The sequence below is a fragment of the Schistocerca piceifrons genome, chromosome 2 (assembly GCF_021461385.2).
Source record: "Schistocerca piceifrons isolate TAMUIC-IGC-003096 chromosome 2, iqSchPice1.1, whole genome shotgun sequence".
In the NCBI taxonomy this organism is placed as follows: domain Eukaryota; kingdom Metazoa; phylum Arthropoda; class Insecta; order Orthoptera; family Acrididae; genus Schistocerca; species Schistocerca piceifrons.
The window spans coordinates 311,847,243-311,866,798 of NC_060139.1; the positions used below are offsets into that span (position 1 = coordinate 311,847,243).

General features: G+C 39.9%; 1 protein-coding gene across 1 annotated transcript in view; it reads left to right on the forward strand.

Annotated features, from left to right (window-relative positions):
- LOC124776644 (sialin) overlaps positions 1 to 19,556 on the forward strand; it is a 316,704-nt gene that overhangs the window by 234,630 nt on the left and 62,518 nt on the right. The window contains exons 6-8 of the mRNA XM_047251732.1: positions 558 to 775; positions 16,436 to 16,585; positions 16,659 to 16,791. Of these exons, the coding sequence (XP_047107688.1) occupies positions 558 to 775; positions 16,436 to 16,585; positions 16,659 to 16,791 (501 nt within the window). The remainder of the gene's footprint in view (positions 1 to 557; positions 776 to 16,435; positions 16,586 to 16,658; positions 16,792 to 19,556) is intronic.

Sequence of the window (19,556 nt, forward strand, 5' to 3'; positions counted from 1 at the left end):
AGAATATTCTCTTTTCCCACATTAGTAATGATATGAATGATCTACAAAAAAATACAACTAGCTTAACAACTAATTCTTCTTGTTCAGATGATTATTGAAACTTATTTATCATTTTTGTAGAAGAAATTTCCATCTCATCATTCACAGTTAAGAAAAACAACCATTGTCATCAGTTTTCTCACAGGAAGTGTACTTGATAGTTGTCAGTTGGCCTTATTTGCAAGGAATCTTCTTCTTCATTTTACTCCTTTCAATGAAGTTTGTGTTGCTGTTGTGGCTTTTCAGTTGGCCAATAGTACACAGCAATATTCTGTTGACACAAGTGGTTAATTTAAGTAAGTTGTGGGACAGTATAACGAGTTTTGTGGGCACACATTCCCGTAAGAAAACCACAAGGTTTTAAAGTGAATCACAGTGTTCCATTTCTTGTTTATGTTCCTGTGTATTGCTCAGTGCATCCAGTATATGATCATCTTTAAACACACTACTGTTAATTTCACAAGTCTAATCAGTGATTTGTCTTTTTAACATTTTAGCTTTGTTTACTTCTGTTGCAGGTACAGCACTGGGTACTGTGATATCCTTCCCCTTATCTGGAGTCATTGCTGGCTATTTAGGTTGGGAATGGGTCTTCTATATTATGGGAGCTCTAGCTTCAATCTGGCTTGTACTCTGGATCTGCCTCATAAAAGACACTCCTGAACAACAGTACTTCATCACTGAGGAGGAGAGGAATATGATAATGGATACAACTGGTGACAGGGTACACCATTCAGTAAGTTTTGCTATACCATGTTTTCAGATTTTTTGTAGTGCATGACATTACCAGGCTGCCAATGTCATTCACATGCTACTCACAAATTACGATAAAGTTTAACTGAAGTTTGTTCTATAATTAACACAACAGAGAAATAATAGACAATAATGAAGACCTCCCTCAAAGAAGGTTGTATATAACATTTTTGGCAAAGTTGTGTTTCCACTGGAATAAAGTGGTACATCATATGAGACATGCAACCATAGCTACAGGTATCTTTTTTCTGTCAACAAGTTGAGCTATTTGTTGTTGTAATGTTGACCATCCTGGAAGAACATAGTAAATTAGTGAAAATGATGGGTGTTGCTAATGTAAGTTTCTTTCCAAAGGATATTGTGTCATTAAATTTTAGCATAGAAAGGAAAATGGATCCACCAAATTGGAACCAGACTGGCAAGAAAAGTATGACGAGCTGTAGAAAATCTTACATTTCTGTAGTTGGTAAAGACATGCCTGGAAAAAAAGAACTATATTAAAAGTGGTACATGCAAAAATGTTGTTTATTTATTTACATATTTATTTATTTATTCATCTTTTTATTCCTGTTTAGATATATATTGGATACATCAGTGTACATTTACAATTACAGGTACAAGGTAAATTACATTTTGAGCACATCTATTATTATTTACAATAGACTTATACCCATATGTAAAATAATTAATGAAAACACAGGCAGTATAAAAATTTCAATATTAGTTTAATTTGATACATGTAAGCAACCAGTTTCAATTTCTATTGCAATGGATGAGACATAAGAAAAATTTTTATGTTTACTCTTCACTGATACAGTGTATTTAGCAGTTCTCAAGATATTATTTTCTAATTCTTTTGGACTGGTCTAAAAATATTTCTTAACACTGTACAAACATGCTGTTTTTAAGTACTCTCTTAGTTTTATTTTGGACACTGGTAGTGATGTTATACTTTTTAAACTGCTTGGTAATCTGTTGTATAATAAGTAGACTGCTCTAGTGTGGTCTTTATCAGCCAGTTGTTGTCAGATACTGTTGATGTGACAGTCATCTTTTACATTTATTCTGTAATTGTATAATTCACTGTTTAGCATTGGTGTACAATTTAATTTGAGGTACATGATAGTTTCAAATATATACATAATGTAAGTAATAATTTTGTATTCTTTGAATTTGAGTTTACAGGACTTGCTTGGTGATAGCCTTCCAGTACATCTGATTTTATTTTCCTTTTTTTAGCAGTCTGTTCATATGCACATTTTCTGCCCTACCCAACATTATTATACAGTATGATAAATCTGGAATGGAATATGTAGGAATTTGGTTTTCCACCTGCTAGCATAGTTAGAAATACCATACAAGCAGATTGCTGAAGACTGAGCATGTGCTATGGAAAGATGAAAACCGAAATAAATGCATTGACATGCAAACAGTATTTATTGAATAAGATATATCTACCACAGTGGTTATATAACAAATTAACATGGAGGCATGCCACCAACAATGTTGCCGAGAGTTATGCAAAATCTAGGGAAAGACACATGTACAATGGTCATGTCACTGTGTGCTGACCTGTAACAAAATACCATTAACAAACTGAAATTAAGGCCCAATTACAGGTTCACATTTGCAGAGCAGAGAACAAAACCGGTGCATTGCATGAGACCTCTCTCCATGATTTGCAACTGCACACTGAAAACACTATGTACAATATTACTCTCTGAGTGTTTTAAGTGGGTCATATCTACATGAATTTATATTCCCACAAAGGAAAGGGGTGCAATGTTCAATAATAACTACATCAGACTGTGAATGAATGTAACTATAAGTTCATGCAAAGCATTAATACAATGACATTACTTCATGTGCTAATAGGCACATGCACGTGGGTAGGTGACTTGTTGAGAGCCTGTGAGGCCTCTCAAACACACTCGCATGGGCATGCAATCTGTACTGTTTGGTGAGATTTGGAGGAGGGGGGCGGTCATCCTTACTAATGTTAATGTAGTGGTAATCAAGAAGCAGTTCATGGAATAACTGTCTAGGAAAGGGCACTTTGGGTGCCCAATTACAACTAAGAAGGGTAGGCTGACTGTTCTTGCTGACTATAGAAGTAGCCTACAATGCTCGCACTGTGTGGTCACATGAGGCCAACTTTCCAGTACATGGTCTACTGGTTGCTCGTTCACGTATCTAGCAGCACTGTGTGGCAAGCTGTTAAGTTATCTGTCACATGATTAAACATTACATATCACTCAGTGGTGACATTCAGAGTCACTTGCTCAGTGTCTACAAGAAGAGTGTCAGCCTTGGGGATAACATTCCAGCCACACGTTTTGCCGAGGAAAACCCACATATCACAAAGAAGCAGCTGGAGAAAGTCCATGCTAGTAGGGTGTTAGCTATGAATATAACTCTGGGTATGTGCAGATGCATCTTCTGCTGCTAGGAGAAATGAGTGGCAGGCATGAACATTTGGGTGCGCATTGCCACACATAGTACATCTAACAGTGATCTACACTCATGCTCACAAATTAAGGATAATTGCAGAATGTGGTGCTACACAACGTGGCACTACAAAAAATTGGTGCTAATATCATAGGCACATAGGAAACACACGCAACACACATCTGTAAGTCCACGGTATTGGTGATAAGTTGAGAAAACCATCCTGAAACACATGTGCTACAAAATGCCACTGTTTCCTGCACCTGTACCCCGACATCAAATGGGATATGATCACCATGCACACGTACACAGGCCGCACAATGGGTTGGCATACTCCGAATCAGGTGGTCGAGCAGCTTCTGGGGTGTAGCCTCACATTCTTGCAACAGTGCCTGTCGGAGCTCCTGAAGTGTTTTAGGGTGGTGGTGGTTGTTGGGATGTTTAAGGGGGACTAAACAGCGAAGGTCATCAGTCCCCCAGTGTTTTAGGGGTTTGAAGATGTGCAGCGATACGTCGACTGAGAGCAACCCAGATGTGCTCAATGGGGTTTAGGTCTGGAGAACAGGCAGGTCACTCCATTCGCCTGATATCTTCTGTTTCAAGGTATTCCTCCATGATGGCAGCTCGGTGGGGCCATGCGTTATCATCCATCAGGAGGAAGGTGAGACCCACTGCACCCCTGGAAAGGTGGACATACTGGTGCAAAATGACGTTCCAATACACCTGACCTGTTACAGTTCCTCTGTCAAAGGCATGCAGGGGTGTACGTGCACCAATCATAATCCCACCCCACATCATCAAACCATGGCCTCCATACAGTTCCCTTTCAAGGACATTAAGGGGTTGCTATCTGGTTCCTGGTTTACACCAGATGAAAACCTGGCTAGAATCACTGTTCAGACTATACCTGGACTCGTCCGTGAACATAACCTGGGACCACTGTTCCAGTGACCATGTACTGTGTTCTTGACACCAGGCTTTACGGGGTCTCCTGTGACGAGGGGTCAGTGGAATGCACCTTGCAGGTTGCCAGGTGAATAAACCATGTCTTTTCAGTCATCTGTAGATTGTGTGTTTGGAGACAACTGTTCCAGTGGCTGCGGTAAGGTCCCGAGCAAGGCTACCTGCAGTACTCCGTGGCCATCTGCGGGCACTGATGGTGAGATATTGGTCTTCTTGTGGTGTTGTACACTGTGGATGTTCCGTACTGTAGTGCCTGGACACATATCCTGTCTGCTGGAATCATTGCCATAATCTTGAGATCACACTTGGTTGCATACGGAGGGCCCGTGCTACGACTTGCTGTGTTCGACCAGCCTCCAGTCACCCTAGCATTCTACCCCTCATAACATCATCAATATGTGTTCTTTGAGCCATTTTCAACACACAGTCACCGTTAGCACGTCTGAAAATGTCTGCACACTCACTCGCTGCACCGTATTCTGACAGGCACCAACACACCTGTACATATGTGGACTGCTGCCAGCGCCACCGTGCGATGACCACAGGTCAAATGCACTGCATGGTCATACCCCAAGGTGATTTAAACCCGCAAACTGCCCACCAGAGCATTATTTCACCATGTAACAGCATTATCCTTAATTTATGAGCATGAGTGTACATAAACAGTGTGGAACATTTTATTTATCAAAAATACTTTGCTACTTATGTTTGAGCTGATCTTTTCCATATTATTTTACTAGATCATAAGTCTGTCTATTGTTAATCTCAGGAACTTGTAACTGTCAACTTCTGTTAGTAATGTGCCTAAAAATCTTATATTTAGTTCCACTTCATTTGTTGTTCACTTTGCAAGTATTTCCATGTAAGTTGTTTTCTTTTGATTTACAAATATTTTGTTTTCATTTAAATATCCATTTGCCCTTTCTATGTCCATGATAGTTCTTGTTTCTATATCATTTATTGAGCTACTGCTTATAATGAGGGATTTATCATCTGCATACACTATTACATTTTCTTTTACTGATGCTGACACGCGTACCATTATAACATAAGAATTGTATATAGAATAATTTGTTTAGTTTGGCCATTGATTTGGGAAAACAAGAAATGGACAATGATACTTTTAGACAACTATCTTGTTTTGAAAGGACATGTTGTAACAATAGGGCAAAAGTTTGTTGTTTCATGGCGTATCTTTGTTCCCTGGAACCATACTTTTGCATTAACTGGGGAAAAAAATAAGAGTACTGGATGTAATGGTTACTTATGAATGGAAATGTGTAACACCTGAAGCTTGTTTAAGTACATCTCTCATTATAAAGGAAATGATCCAGAATACTTTGTTGTTGTCAATGTCCTTGAAGGGATTACAAAGTGTGACTCAAACTGGAAAATTACTCGTTATGTAGTTGAATATCAAGGCAGATGATCAAAATACAGTATATCTGCATTTTAGTCATAATGTCATTGAACTTTGGGTATGTCATTCTCTGCTAAAAACACAAAGAGAAAATCAGCCTCAAATTAACATCCCTATACCTGCTATGAGGTTTCCTTTGGTGCATAAAGAGCTTCTTCCTCTCTGGACAGAAAAAAATTGGGGATTTGTGTAACTACCTCAATGTAAAATACCGGGAATTCTATGTGAAATTATCTTCTGAGTGAACTGTTTAATTTATTTTTACTCTGTTTAATTTTTTTTCTTTGTTATTACTTCCAGTCCTTCATACCACTAGTTTTATTTTTTTAGTTTGGAAGTTAATTAAATAAATACATTGTATTATTGCAGTATCTCAGATAATATATCCTGTTACAATTTTGCACTGTAAGAGAAAATCATTATTTTTTATATACAACAAACTTTCACAATGTACATTTACAGGACATGTAACATTCTTACAAGGAAAGCTACATAAAAATTAAGACAACTTTCTAAATACTGCAAAACATTTTAAATACATACTGCTGTTCTATAATACATACTGTGTATCTTGATTATACACAATCTTAATATATGAAAGGCAGTGTCCCAACTGATTGACCGACTCACTCACTCACTCATCACTTCTCAGCCCAAACCGCTAACAACAGAAACTTGAAATTTCGAGAGGGTGCTGGTCTTGTGGTATAGGTGTCATTTAAAATGGGATATTTTGAAATTCCACCCCCATGGGGTGAAGAAGTAGGGGATGAAATATTTTATGAAAATACTTCATTGTGAAGTATTTTTAATGCTACATCTATGAAAATTTGAATTTGGCTTCTCAGCTATAAATTTTCAAAAAAAAATGTTTCGCTGGTTTTGGAAATTCAAACCATAAGGGGGTGAAATAGGGGATGAATGTTTTTAAGGAAATATTTCATTATGCAATCACTTTTTAAACTAAATCTATGAAAATTTGTATTTGACTTACATATTTCACTGCTTTTGGAAATCCTGTAATATTGTATGATCAGAGGCACACAGTAGACGATGAGTCTTATTGTCATTGACTTGACAACTGTTTGAATTTTGCAGTCAGATTAAAAAGAACCATTCTGCTGGGAATTAACTTTGCAAAAACTTGGAAATCTTCATTTTGAATGTCAAACACATCTTACTTGTTTTGCTGCTCTAGCAAGTGTAAACCCTTCTAGGAGACGTTAGTGGCAAGAATTTATGAAGTGTTGCTGAAGTGAAAGATTTGTTGTATAAGCAACTATGGAGTCCATCTGAATATTTTTTCATGTACAATTCAGATATTAATAAAACATGGACACACTTCCTTTGATCAAAATGTAGACTGAGTTGAAAAGTGATGATATGTTTTAATCATGTTGTAATTATTCCTCAAGAAATTATGAAGGCTTTTTTGTGGGCTTTGATGCATTAGTAAGCATAAAGCTTCCGTGGCCATTGTCGCTGCCAGTAAAATTCTTCTGGGATGTTGACTGCATTGTTAGTATATAAAACTGTCCAACATTTTGGCTACTATTGCGAATGGCCTTCCTCAAGGCTTTGTGCTGAGCTAGACTACATTTGTCTGTGAAACTGATCAGCTGCAAGGTGTTAATGCATTCTTGTGAATGGGAGAAACAAGGAAGACAGAATGTTAAGATCATCATCATCGTCATCACCATCATCATCATCATCAGAGTGAAGGGAAACAAGAGACACTGTAATGTTTTTTAAATAAAGATTTGTTATTAAAATACATCAGTCACTGTTACCACCCATATCAGAGATGATTGCTTCTCACAAGAACAGGCTCACTGGGAACAAACTAGTGAAAGACAAGGACTCATATTTCAATCAGCTGAGTTAATTGTTCTGGGATTTCCAGGAGTGAGAAGGGTTGGTTACAGTATTTCAGAAAATCTCTTTTTGTGAGCACCATTTGTACCATAGGTTGGATCTGGGAAATACTTTGAGGTATCTCAAATGTCTACACATGTTTGAGAACACAGAAAGAAATGAGATCTAGTCTGGTGATCATAATGCCTATGGTATAAATCTGCTCCTCCCACTTAAGCTGTCAGGAAATAGGTGCATAATGGTGAAACATTGTGGAGGGGAACCCTTCCATTGGAAATAGTTTTTACATGACACAATTTTTAGTTTGTTCAGGTTTAGGTGTGGTAAAGTAGAATGACCCAGAGATGCCACTCTTCATCAGGCTGACACCATATGTTCACCCAGTGCCATCGAGCTTATGCTCAGTCACAGCATCTGATCTTTTGATATCTCACACCCTGCAGCTATACCTGTTCATGTGTAGATAGATATTCAGCATCTTTGTTCTGCCAACTGAATCAGTGTCTTTAGGCTAAAGTGGGCTGTATATCATCAAGCACATTATGGATGCTCCATATTCCAAATGTTTTTCTCCAGCATCATTCTGTGCTTTCTATCTGCTGAAATTACCAGACTTAGTGCAGAGTTCTGTTGCTGATATAAATCTGTGTCATATCAGACTATATGCTTCATGTAGCTCAGCTGGTGAATTTTGATCCTAGTGTGAACACAGCACAAGTATCGTATACAAAATGTAAATTACAGTATTAGAAAATCTTTCCTTAAAGTATCTGTCTGGACTGTAATCTAGACAGAAATGAAATATGTATGTTAAAAAGATGAGACTAGATCTTTTGAAATGCAGTGTTACAGAAGAATGCTGAAGATTAGATGGGCAGACTGAATAAGTAATGAATAGGTCCTGAATAAAATTGAAGACAAAAGAGTCCTGGACTAAAAGAAGAACTAGGTTGATAGACACATTCTGAGGCACCAAGGAACAGTTAATTTGGTGATGGCGGAAAGCTTGGGAAAAAAAGGGGGGGGGGGTTAAAAATCGTAGAGGAAGACTTTTGTTTTCCCACTTTAGATCACAAAAGTAATTTATTAACACTTCATTGAATGCACTGAAACACAGAATAAGTGACTCATGGTTCATAAGAACTGTTGATCCTGTGAATTTTCCAGGAATGCATATGACAACAGAGTAAACACAACTTGAATTATGTTGACAGGTACAACTCATAGGCATGGCTGAAATCAATCACTTGGCTAAAATGGTATCACAATCCACCAAACTAGAACTTAATAATGTTAAGTGGATGTCACTATACACAGATCCCAAGCAGGCCCAGGTGTCATGAACAAATAACATAATCAGTCCACAGTATATCCAGATATAACAACTGTATTGTAGTGTTGTCGTCAGTGGTTCAGTCAGCCGCAGAGAGGAATAAATTTTTGCTATCAAACTGAAGTGAGAGTGTGCCTGTAGTCGCTCGGTCTTAAAATGGCCAGCTCGGTCTTAAAACGGCCAGCTGATGGGTTCACATAGCCTGCTGGCCAGACATACTGTTCCAGTGAACCCGCTGGACATAGGTGTAACAAAGTGTATTAATAGTACGGGGTCATGCATTGATACTACCCGTGGGATTACAGAAGAGACCAAAGCTTACAGGGTTACAAAAGAACGGTTCATCGAAAACATATCCAAAAAACTTACTCAGATGAACATCCGTTTTTTGTAATTTATGTAGACCATCCCTCATTGGCTTAAGTTGACATCATACAGCACAAACATGCCCTCACCAGATCTATATAATGTAATCCTGCCTATCCAACAGCAGCAGCTTCAGTGACTTGGGTCTCCTGACTGTTCTGGACATTGTCAACTTTAGCTGATGGGTAATGACTTTTTGATTTTAATAAGTATAAATTACCTTATTTTAAGTCATGCAATAAGCACAATTTCTAAAGCTAGTCATTTTAAATAAAATAATCATTGTGGTCTAGCTGTTCTTCACTAATTTTAATTGTCAGTTTGACAACTCATCTTGGAAAGAGATCACAAAAGGCAGTAGGTCTCTCCTGGCCATGACGGTATCTTATCAGCAGTACTAAAATCTTGTGCCTTTGTAACCATTCAATGAATCAAGGTGTATTTCCTAAAAGACTAAAGTATACAGTAGTAACACAAATATACAAAAGTAAGATAAGTGACTGACCTTGAATTATGGCCTAATCTCATTTCCTTTCCATCTTCACAACATTTCTTTGAGAAGGTAGCTTCGAACAGAATACTGAACCATCTTTCTGAGAATAACCTTCTAACAACAGCTCAGTTCGGCTTCTGTAAAGTCTTCTGTATGGAGAAGCCAACATATGATCTCACTAAATTCTGATAGAGCCAAATAATAAAAATTACCATGTTGGCATCTCTGTGATCTTGACAAGGCCCTTTGAGTGTGTAGATCATAAATTTCTGCTATGAAAACTAAAATGTTATAGCATTAAAGAATATATTGCATGGATGTAGTCAGGTCACATTAGTAAATGGTACAACAAGAACAAAATTAAATTCAGGGTTGGGAAACATTAGATACGGTGCACCACAAGATTCAGTACTTGACTGACTCCTGTTATTGGTTTATGTAAACAATTCACTGAGGACATTGCAGAACTCTTCAAACACTGTGTTTATTGATGACACAAGGATACCTTTAAAGGGCTGAAATACATCCATAGCAGACACAAACAGGAGAATAATGGAACAGGCATACAACTGCTCACAGACAACAACTTAACCTTTAAGCTTGTAAATACTCTTATTATGCAGTTCCAAACAAATGAAAATACTTACAGGTACCCTAAGTAGAGATTAGTTGGCATATACTGGATGAGACTCAATGTGCAAAGTTCCTGGTAGACCAGATGGTTAATGAGGTGCACTAGCATTTGGAACCTAAGTTTTTCCTGCTCTGCACTCAGAAATATGTCTCAGACAGGATTGCTTGAATACTTTCTTTAAGTTCTGTCTTATGGTTTATCTTCTGAAGCATTGCAACTAAGGTGAAAAAAGTATTTATTCTTCAGAACTAACAATATTATGATAAGGATAGTTACTACTCACCATATAGTGGAGATACTGAGAAGTGTGCAATAAGAGTATTGTGCACCATTGACATCTGGATATATTGGAGAAGCCTCAGGTACCATGGGATTCTTACATTTTGGTGTGGCAATACATATACTCCCCAGTGGTAATTGTGATTGGATGAATGTAGTAAATACACAGAGATGAAGACTAATGCAGGATTGATTAGTATCAGAGTTGCCACAAGTTCTCAAAATCACAGAATTTCAAACATATCAGAAAAAAAAAACTGGAAAAATTTTGCTTTTGTCTCAGTAGCATGAAATTGTTTGTTTACTGAGATGTCGTGCTTTGTCGCTGGCTGGGCACAGCTGAGTATGTGCACCGCTTCTGTACTCTCTTATTCTTACTGCTTCTCCCTTCCCACTCCCCCCCCCCCCCCCCCTGACCTTGCAGTCAGTGCTGCCACCACTACTTGCAGCTGCCAATGAGACATAGGAGGGGGGGAGGCATGAGGAGTGGTTTGCTTGGATCTGATTATCAGAGCTTTTTGACACAGTGGCTGGAGACAACAGTCAGTGTGCATGAGTTGTGTCTGAGTGATTGTGTGAATGTGTGTGCACCCTCGTTTTCTGACAAAGGCTATGGCAAAAAATTTAGTTGTGAGAGTGTGATTGTCTTTTCTGTGTGCGTGTCTAAGGCTCAGAGAGTAGCTTTATGGTGAATTGCTACCTATCCTCATTGGTATCAATTCTCAGAGTATTTGCTTAAGTTATCTGTTGTGTGGGTGATCACCACAGTCTCATTTCATCAACATTGTGTCTGTGACACATGAATAGCTGGCCACAAGAGTGGACTTCCATGACTGGCCAAAACTGCAGGCCATTTCTGGGAGTATTTTTAACGGATTGGCCTTGCCGATCTGAAGCGCATAGTTTCCCACAAATGTGCAGGCCCTACCTGTCAGATCTAGTCTCACGGATCTGCCCGCAGGCTGGGTATGTCTGTGTGTGGCACAGAGGATTTTCATGGTTATCCATGGACCCAGGGCTGTGGTGCTCCTCAGCAGGCCAGAGGCCATGGGCGATGGATTGCAGGAACTGCAACTGTCTCACTGCATGTACATTGTACAGTGCGGTATTTTTTTTTATTTTTTTATTTTATTTATTCTAGTACATTTTGGCACATTGAAAGTACACTCCTGGAAATGGAAAAAGGAACACATTGACACCGGTGTGTCAGACCCACCATACTTGCTCCGGACACTGCGGGAGGGCTGTACAAGCAATGATCACACGCACGGCACAGCGGACACACCAGGAACCGCGGTGTTGGCCGTCAAATGGCGCTAGCTGCGCAGCATTTGCGCACCGCCGCCGTCAGTGTCAGCCAGTTTGCTGTGGCATACGGAGCTCCATCGCAGTCTTTAACACTGGTAGCATGCCGCGACAGCGTGGACGTGAACCGTATGTGCAGTTGACGGACTTTGAGCGAGGGCGTATAGTGGGCATGCGGGAGGCCGGGTGGACGTACCGCCGAATTGCTCAACACGTGGGGCGTGAGGTCTCCACAGTACATTGATGTTGTCGCCAGTGGTCGGCGGAAGGTGCACGTGCCCGTCGACCTGGGACCAGACCGCGGCGACGCACGGATGCACGCCAAGACCGTAGGATCCTACGCAGTGCCGTAGGGGACCGCACCGCCACTTCCCAGCAAATTAGGGACACTGTTGCTCCTGGGGTATCGGCAAGGACCATTCGCAACCGTCTCCATGAAGCTGGGCTACGGTCCCGCACACCGTTAGGCCGTCTTCCGCTCACGCCCCAACATCGTGCAGCCCGCCTCCAGTGGTGTCGCGACAGGCGTGAATGGAGGGACGAATGGAGACGTGTCGTCTTCAGCGATGAGAGTCGCTTCTGCCTTGGTGCCAATGATGGTCGTATGCGTGTTTGGCACCGTGCAGGTGAGTGCCACAATCAGGACTGCATACGACCGAGGCACACAGGGCCGACACCCGGCATCATGGTGTGGGGAGCGATCTCCTACACTGGCCGTACACCACTGGTGATCGTCGAGGGGACACTAAATAGTGCACGGTACATCCAAACCGTCATCGAACCCATCGTTCTACCATTCCTAGACCGGCAAGGGAACTTGCTGTTCCAACAGGACAATGCACGTCCGCATGTATCCCGTGCCACCCAACGTGCTCTAGAAGGTGTAAGTCAACTACCCTGGCCAGCAAGATCTCCGGATCTGTCCCCCATTGAGCATGTTTGGGACTGGATGAAGCGTCGTCTCACGCGGTCTGCACGTCCAGCACGAACGCTGGTCCAACTGAGGCGCCAGGTGGAAATGGCATGGCAAGCCGTTCCACAGGACTACATCCAGCATCTCTACGATCGTCTCCATGGGAGAATAGCAGCCTGCATTGCTGCGAAAGGTGGATATACACTGTACTAGTGCCGACATTGTGCATGCTCTGTTGCCTGTGTCTATGTGCCTGTGGTTCTGTCAGTGTGATCATGTGATGTATCTGACCCCAGGAATGTGTCAATAAAGTTTCCCCTTCCTGGGACAATGAATTCACGGTGTTCTTATTTCAATTTCCAGGAGTGTAGTTTATATATTAGAAAGTATGGATGATAAGGAGAAGAAAATTGTGGCAGTCGCTGGCAGTTTATACACTATGTACTTATATATTTCTTGAAAGCAAAATAATGCAGTACCTGTAGAATAATAGACATAACACAGTGGGTAACAACCGACAATAACAAACATAGTAGAACAAACATTTTACTGGCAGTCACCTATAGTGTTGGTTTACACAACTTTTCCCTACCTTATACATTTCTTTCAAGAGTCCTACTTTTTTTTAGGTTATTTCTGAAAGCAGTAAAGGTATTTTAAATCTGTCTCACGACTCAAACATAATGTATGTTGTTGTCACCAAATGTGTTTCGCTTTATTGAAATAAAATAACATCACTGGTCTTAATGAAATATATATACCATTTGGCTTGCTTTCTCTATCTAAAAAACAGTTAATTACAAAGGATGTTGATGTTAGTACTTAAGATTTTTGCTTGCACATTTAGAAATACAGAAGTCCTTACATTTTTTCATCAACTTATGCCATTACTTACCCTTGAGATCTCAGAATTTGTCAGGGAAAAATGCTAAAACTTGTCTGGAAATCAGGGAAATATCAGGGAATTTGACTTGGGGAAACTTGTGGCAACCCTGGATATGGAGAGTTGTACCAAACCAGGCTTTGAACTGGAGATCTCATCAATAGCCATCCACATCTGTGCACAGGCAGGCTAAAGCAGTTATTCATCATTAGGATAGCAATGACAGTAATAGCATGGTCCTGCGTATTTCCCTGCACTAGATTTTACACACAGGATGCGAACTGCTTTGCATTAGGTATTTTATTTTTAGTAAGTTTTGAAACACTGGTACAATTGTATAAAATAATGTATTCAAGTGACAAGTATTCTCATGCACGTTGATATGTAAAGTCCTAAAAATATGCAGGAATCCTCACTCCATCATTTACAGACATATTTAAGTGGCACAAAATGCATCCTTTGGAACACTGTAATCTTAAGCCGACTTGTATCTGTTATTCTGTTTATTGAATTTTGTAGCTCCGAAAAGAGGTTGTAGAACTAATACATAAAGAAAAAAAAATCATGTAAATCACCAACAGTATGAATTAGGATGAATCGATATTCACCGCAGAGAAGAAGCATTGAATGGCGTGCTGGTACATTTAAAAGTAGGCTAAACTATAAGACAAAATCCTTCATCAATTCAGAAAAATGTACACGTTTATATGAAGGTCACTCAGAAGGTAAAGAACATTTTTTTCTACAGAAATTTTTGATATAATGAAACAAAAATGTGTTTTATATACAATGTGATACCCATGCCACTTTTCTACATAGTCACTGTTCGAATTTAGGCACTTTTCATACCTCTTTACCACCTATACTATGCCTTCTGCATCCTCAGTTGCCACCAAGTTGTCAAACTATTGATTAATGGCTTCTTTATGTTCATCATCAGTTCCATAGCACTGTCCACTCAAAAAAATCCTTGAATTTGGGGAATAACTGATAATCGATTCATTAGTTACGCAGAGATGAAGAGGCTTGCACAGGATAGAGTAGCATGGACAGCTGCATCAAACCAGTCTCAAGTGATAATCACTTGGGACTAGGTCTGGACTGTATGGTGGATGTTGAAATATTTGAAGCTAGTTCTGCATCAATCCCACTCAATGCAGACATGCATCATTGTGAAAGAGGATGACTCCACTGGTTAGCAGTCCCCGTCCCTTGTTTTTAATGGTGCAGCAAGGTCATCGAAGTGTCTGACGCTAGGCCGCTGAATTTATGGTCTCACCTCTAGGCATAGTAGTCAATGAGCAGGACATCCTTAAGATGCCAAAACACCATAGCCACAATCTTTCTGGTGCTCAGAATTTGTTTTGCTTTTTTCAGTTTCATTCGGGGATTGCGAATGATGCTATTCCATTGACTGGAACTTTGTTTTTGTGTGGTGTTCAAGTCTCATCACCAGTGACAATGTGATTCAAAAATTTTATCGCCACCTTTTTCATAACAATTAAGAAATGTCAATGCAGCTGCCATTTGTTTAGTTTTGTGTTCATTTGACAAAATTCGAGGGAACCACAGGGTACACATTTTTTTATAGCCCAGTTCTGCACATACAACACCGTTCTTGAAATGTCTGGGAAGAATGAGTGCAGAGCGATAATTGTAAAATGCCTATCTTCTTGGATCTTTGTTTTGAGTCTATTAGACACCAGTAAGAACCGGTCCGAGTAATTTCTTCAGCATGAACATTCTTCTGTCCACCTTTAAACATGATACACCACTTCCAAACTGACACTACATTCATCACATTACCATACACCATCATTATCTGTGCATAAATTTTGATGAGTTGGACTTTTTGCACATGTAAAAAGTGGGTAACAATCATTCATTTTGTCACACATTTTAAAGTCACACAGCTAAGCAGTAAGCAACCATAATGGATTGTAGCAGCTGACAAACTGAAGCAGATGAGTACCAAGGTCAGTGGTGGTGGGGGATGTGGTCACGTGTCAAAACAAAACATTCTTTACGTTCTGAATGACCCTCGTACATGCACAACTCACACACATATGATCACTGTCATCTCCTGGTGCTAAGGCCTGGCTCCTGGCAGCAGAAATTAGTGATCTTTGCTGAGGTGGGTAGTGGGGTTTACAGAAGAGATGTAGAGCAAGGAGGGGAAGGCATAGAAGGCTAAGGGCAGGGGAAGATGCTGTGTGCTGCATGTGACAGTGTGCAGGAACGTAGCAGGGATATAATAGTAGGCTGCTAGACACAATGTAGGAAGGCTGTGTTGTGGAGAGGGGTGGGTGGGGTGGCAGAGAAGGGGAAAGGATTATTTATGTTTACTGGGGGGATAGAAGGCTTGTGTGAGGCTGGAGTGGGAGCAAAGAAGGGCATAAGAGGCAACTGGAGATGGGGGATAGGGAATGTTGAGGCCTGGGTGGGTGACGGGAATGAAGAATATCTTGCATATAGCGCTCCCACGTGCACAAGCCAGAAAAGTTGCAAAATTCAGAAATCCATCCCAAATTTTGCATTAATTACTATGTATTTAATGCTTTTATCAAGTACTTACTTTCATTATTTATGAAATGGCTTACTGAAATCAGTGTATGAGACTTTTATGTTAGATTTACGCATCTTTTTTACAATAAACTAGCAGGAGGAGCTTTCAGCGATAAAATAATTGGTACAATGGGCTATCATATGAACTATTTTTTTCTTCTTGCAGACACGCCACGTTCCATGGAAAGCAATGTTTACTTCAATGCCTTTCTATGCCATTCTTGTGTGTCATTTCTGTGGCAATGTGGGTTGGTACATGTTGCTGATGCAACTGCCATCATACATGAAGCATATTTTGCACTTCCCAATTAAAAAGGTAAGAATCCTTTCACATAATGTTGTTTTGTCAAACCAGTCGTTGTATATTCAGTATAATACTTCATTTTCAGAATGCTGGCCTATCTGCACTCCCTTATTTCTGCATGTGGCTTTTCACCTTAATTCTGGGCAAATCACTTGAAGCCCTTGAAGACAAGGGTGTGATTTCACAAACTGGTTATAGGAAGATTGCCACATCAATATGTGAGTACACCTATGTTCACCTTCATTTAAGGTTGCTGGTTGATTTAGACATACATTTATGTACCATAATATATTACGAGCATTATACAAATCTGGCTCCTTGTATCACGGTTACCTAAATTGTCTCAGTCACAACTGCCGCATAAGCATACACTACCTCGTACATAGGGTGGTCCATCTGATGTTTCGGATGAGATTATGTAGGAAACTATACATCGGTAAAAATAGTGGGTAAGACAAGTTCGTAAGCTCAAAGGGGGACATCAAATGATAATAAACGTGACCCCCAGCCCCGCACCCTTGGGTGGGGCAGGAGGCATCTTTTAAATCTTAAATGGGAACCCCCATTTTTTATTGCAGATTCGGATTATCCATAAAAAGATAATCAAGTTTTGTCTGAAACATTTTTTTAAACCATTGACAGATGGTGCTAAAATAGAGAAAAATTATTTTTTTTTTTTACAAAATGTATCCTACCCACCACAGTTTATGATGGAGGGATGCGGAATGGTATTAAAATCTCATTAGGGAACTCTTCACAATTGCATTACTCACCCGACTGTGGCACTGCCATGCCCAAACTGCGAACTGTGGCTCAGTATAAATGTTGGTGCAATGTGATCAGATGTCACTTCACTTTCCGGTTTTGAACCGTAAACATCAACTGATGAAAGTAAATTATTCTTTAGTGCAACATGGCTCACTATCCTCCTACAGAAATTGTTGATATGATGTTAATTTTAGGTGAATGCCATGACAATTACGCTGCAGCTGCGCAATTGTATGCAGTTTGATGCAGCTCTCCATGCTACTCTATCCTGTGCAAGCTTTTTCGTTTCCCAGTACCTACTGCAACCTACATCCTTCTGAATCTGCTTAGTGTATTCATCTCTTGGTCTCCCTCTACGATTTTTACCCTCCAGGCTGCCCTCCAATACTAAATTGGTGATCCCTTGATGCCTCAGAACATGTCCTACCAACCGATCCCTTCTTCTGGTCAAGTTGTGCCACAAACTTCCCTTCTCCCCAATCCTATTCAATACTTCCTCATTAGTTATGTGATCTACCCATCTAATCTTCAGCATTCTTCTGTAGCACCACATTTGGAAAGCTTCTATTCTCTTCTTGTCCAAACTATTTATCGTCCATGTTTCACTTCCATGCATGGCTACACTCCATGCATGGCTACACTCCATACAAATACTTTCAGAAATGACTTTCAAGACACTGTCCATTCCATTCAACTGCTCTTCCAAGTCCTTTGCTGTCTCTGACAGAATTACAATGTCATTGGCGAACCTCAAAGTTTTTATTTCTTCTCCATGAATTTTAATACCTACTCCAAATTTTTCTTTTGTTTCCTTTACTGCTTGCTCAATATACAGATTGAACAACATCGGGGAGAGGCTACAACCCTGTCTCACTCCCTTCCCAACCACTGCTTCCCTTTCATGACCCTCGACTCTTATAACTGCCATCTGGTTTCTGTACAAATTGTAAATAGCCTTTCGCTACCTGTATTTTACCCCTGCCACCTTTAGAATTTGAAAGAGAGTATTCCAGTCAACATTGTCAAAAGCTTTCTCTAAGTCTACAAATGCTAGAAACGTAGGTTTGCCTTTCCTTAATCTTTCTTCTAAGATTAGTCGTAAGGTGAGTATTGCCTCACGTGTTCCAGTGTTTCTACGGAATCCAAACTGATCTTCCCCGAGGTCGGCTTCTACTAGTTTTTCTATTCGTCTGTAAAGAATTAGTGTTAGTATTTTGCAGCTGTGACTTATTAAACTGATAGTTCGGTAATTTTCACATCTGTCAACACCTGCTTTCTTTGGGATTGGAATTGTTATATTCTTCTTGAAGTCTGAGGGTATTTCGCCTGTTTCATACATCTTGCTCACCAGATGGTAGAGTTTTGTCAGGACTGGCTCTCCCAAGACCGTCAGTAGTTCCAATGGAATATTGTCTACTCCGGGGGCCTTGTTTCAACTCAGGTCTTTCAGTGCTCTGTCAAACTCTTTACTTGTGTTAACTGTTACTGCGGAATCTTATTTACAACTTATCCATGATGATTTGTTGGAGCTAATGGAAGATGTTGATTTGGAAACTAGGCAATGAATGTGGTTCCAACAGGACAGAGCAGCTCCCCATTATTCTAAAAATGTGCGGAACATTTTAAATTTATGGTACCCTGGTCGGTGGATAGGATGTGGTGGACCAATTCATTGGCCTTCACGTTCACCAGACCTAACATCTCCTGGAAAGACAGCCCACAACACGAAATGATATGGAGCAATGCATTTGAATAGTGTGTCCAACCATACCAGGGGATGTGCTGCTCAAAACTGTGGACAACTTTTGCAGACGATTGACGAAGCAAATGGGGATAATTTTGGACAATTTTTACATGGCTAATTCCATTAATTAAGCACCCCAAATTGTGAGAGGCAAGGGGACCCACACTAATGAAGCACCCCATGGGAACATCATTCTACTACGTCCATGTCATTGTTCCTGGGTAACACTAAAAGTAGGATACAGTACATTTTGTACAAAAATAGCTTAATTTAGCACAACAAAAGAACTGATGCACATTTTTTATCGATTTGATGTGTCTTTCTCAGATAATTCTAAATAAATTGGAGTTCTTTGCCAATTTTAGTTTCTCTCGATTTTAGCACCATCTGTCAATGGTTTAAAAAAATGTTTCAGACAAAACTTGATTACTTTTTTACGGAGAATCCGAATCTGCAATAAAAAATGGGGGT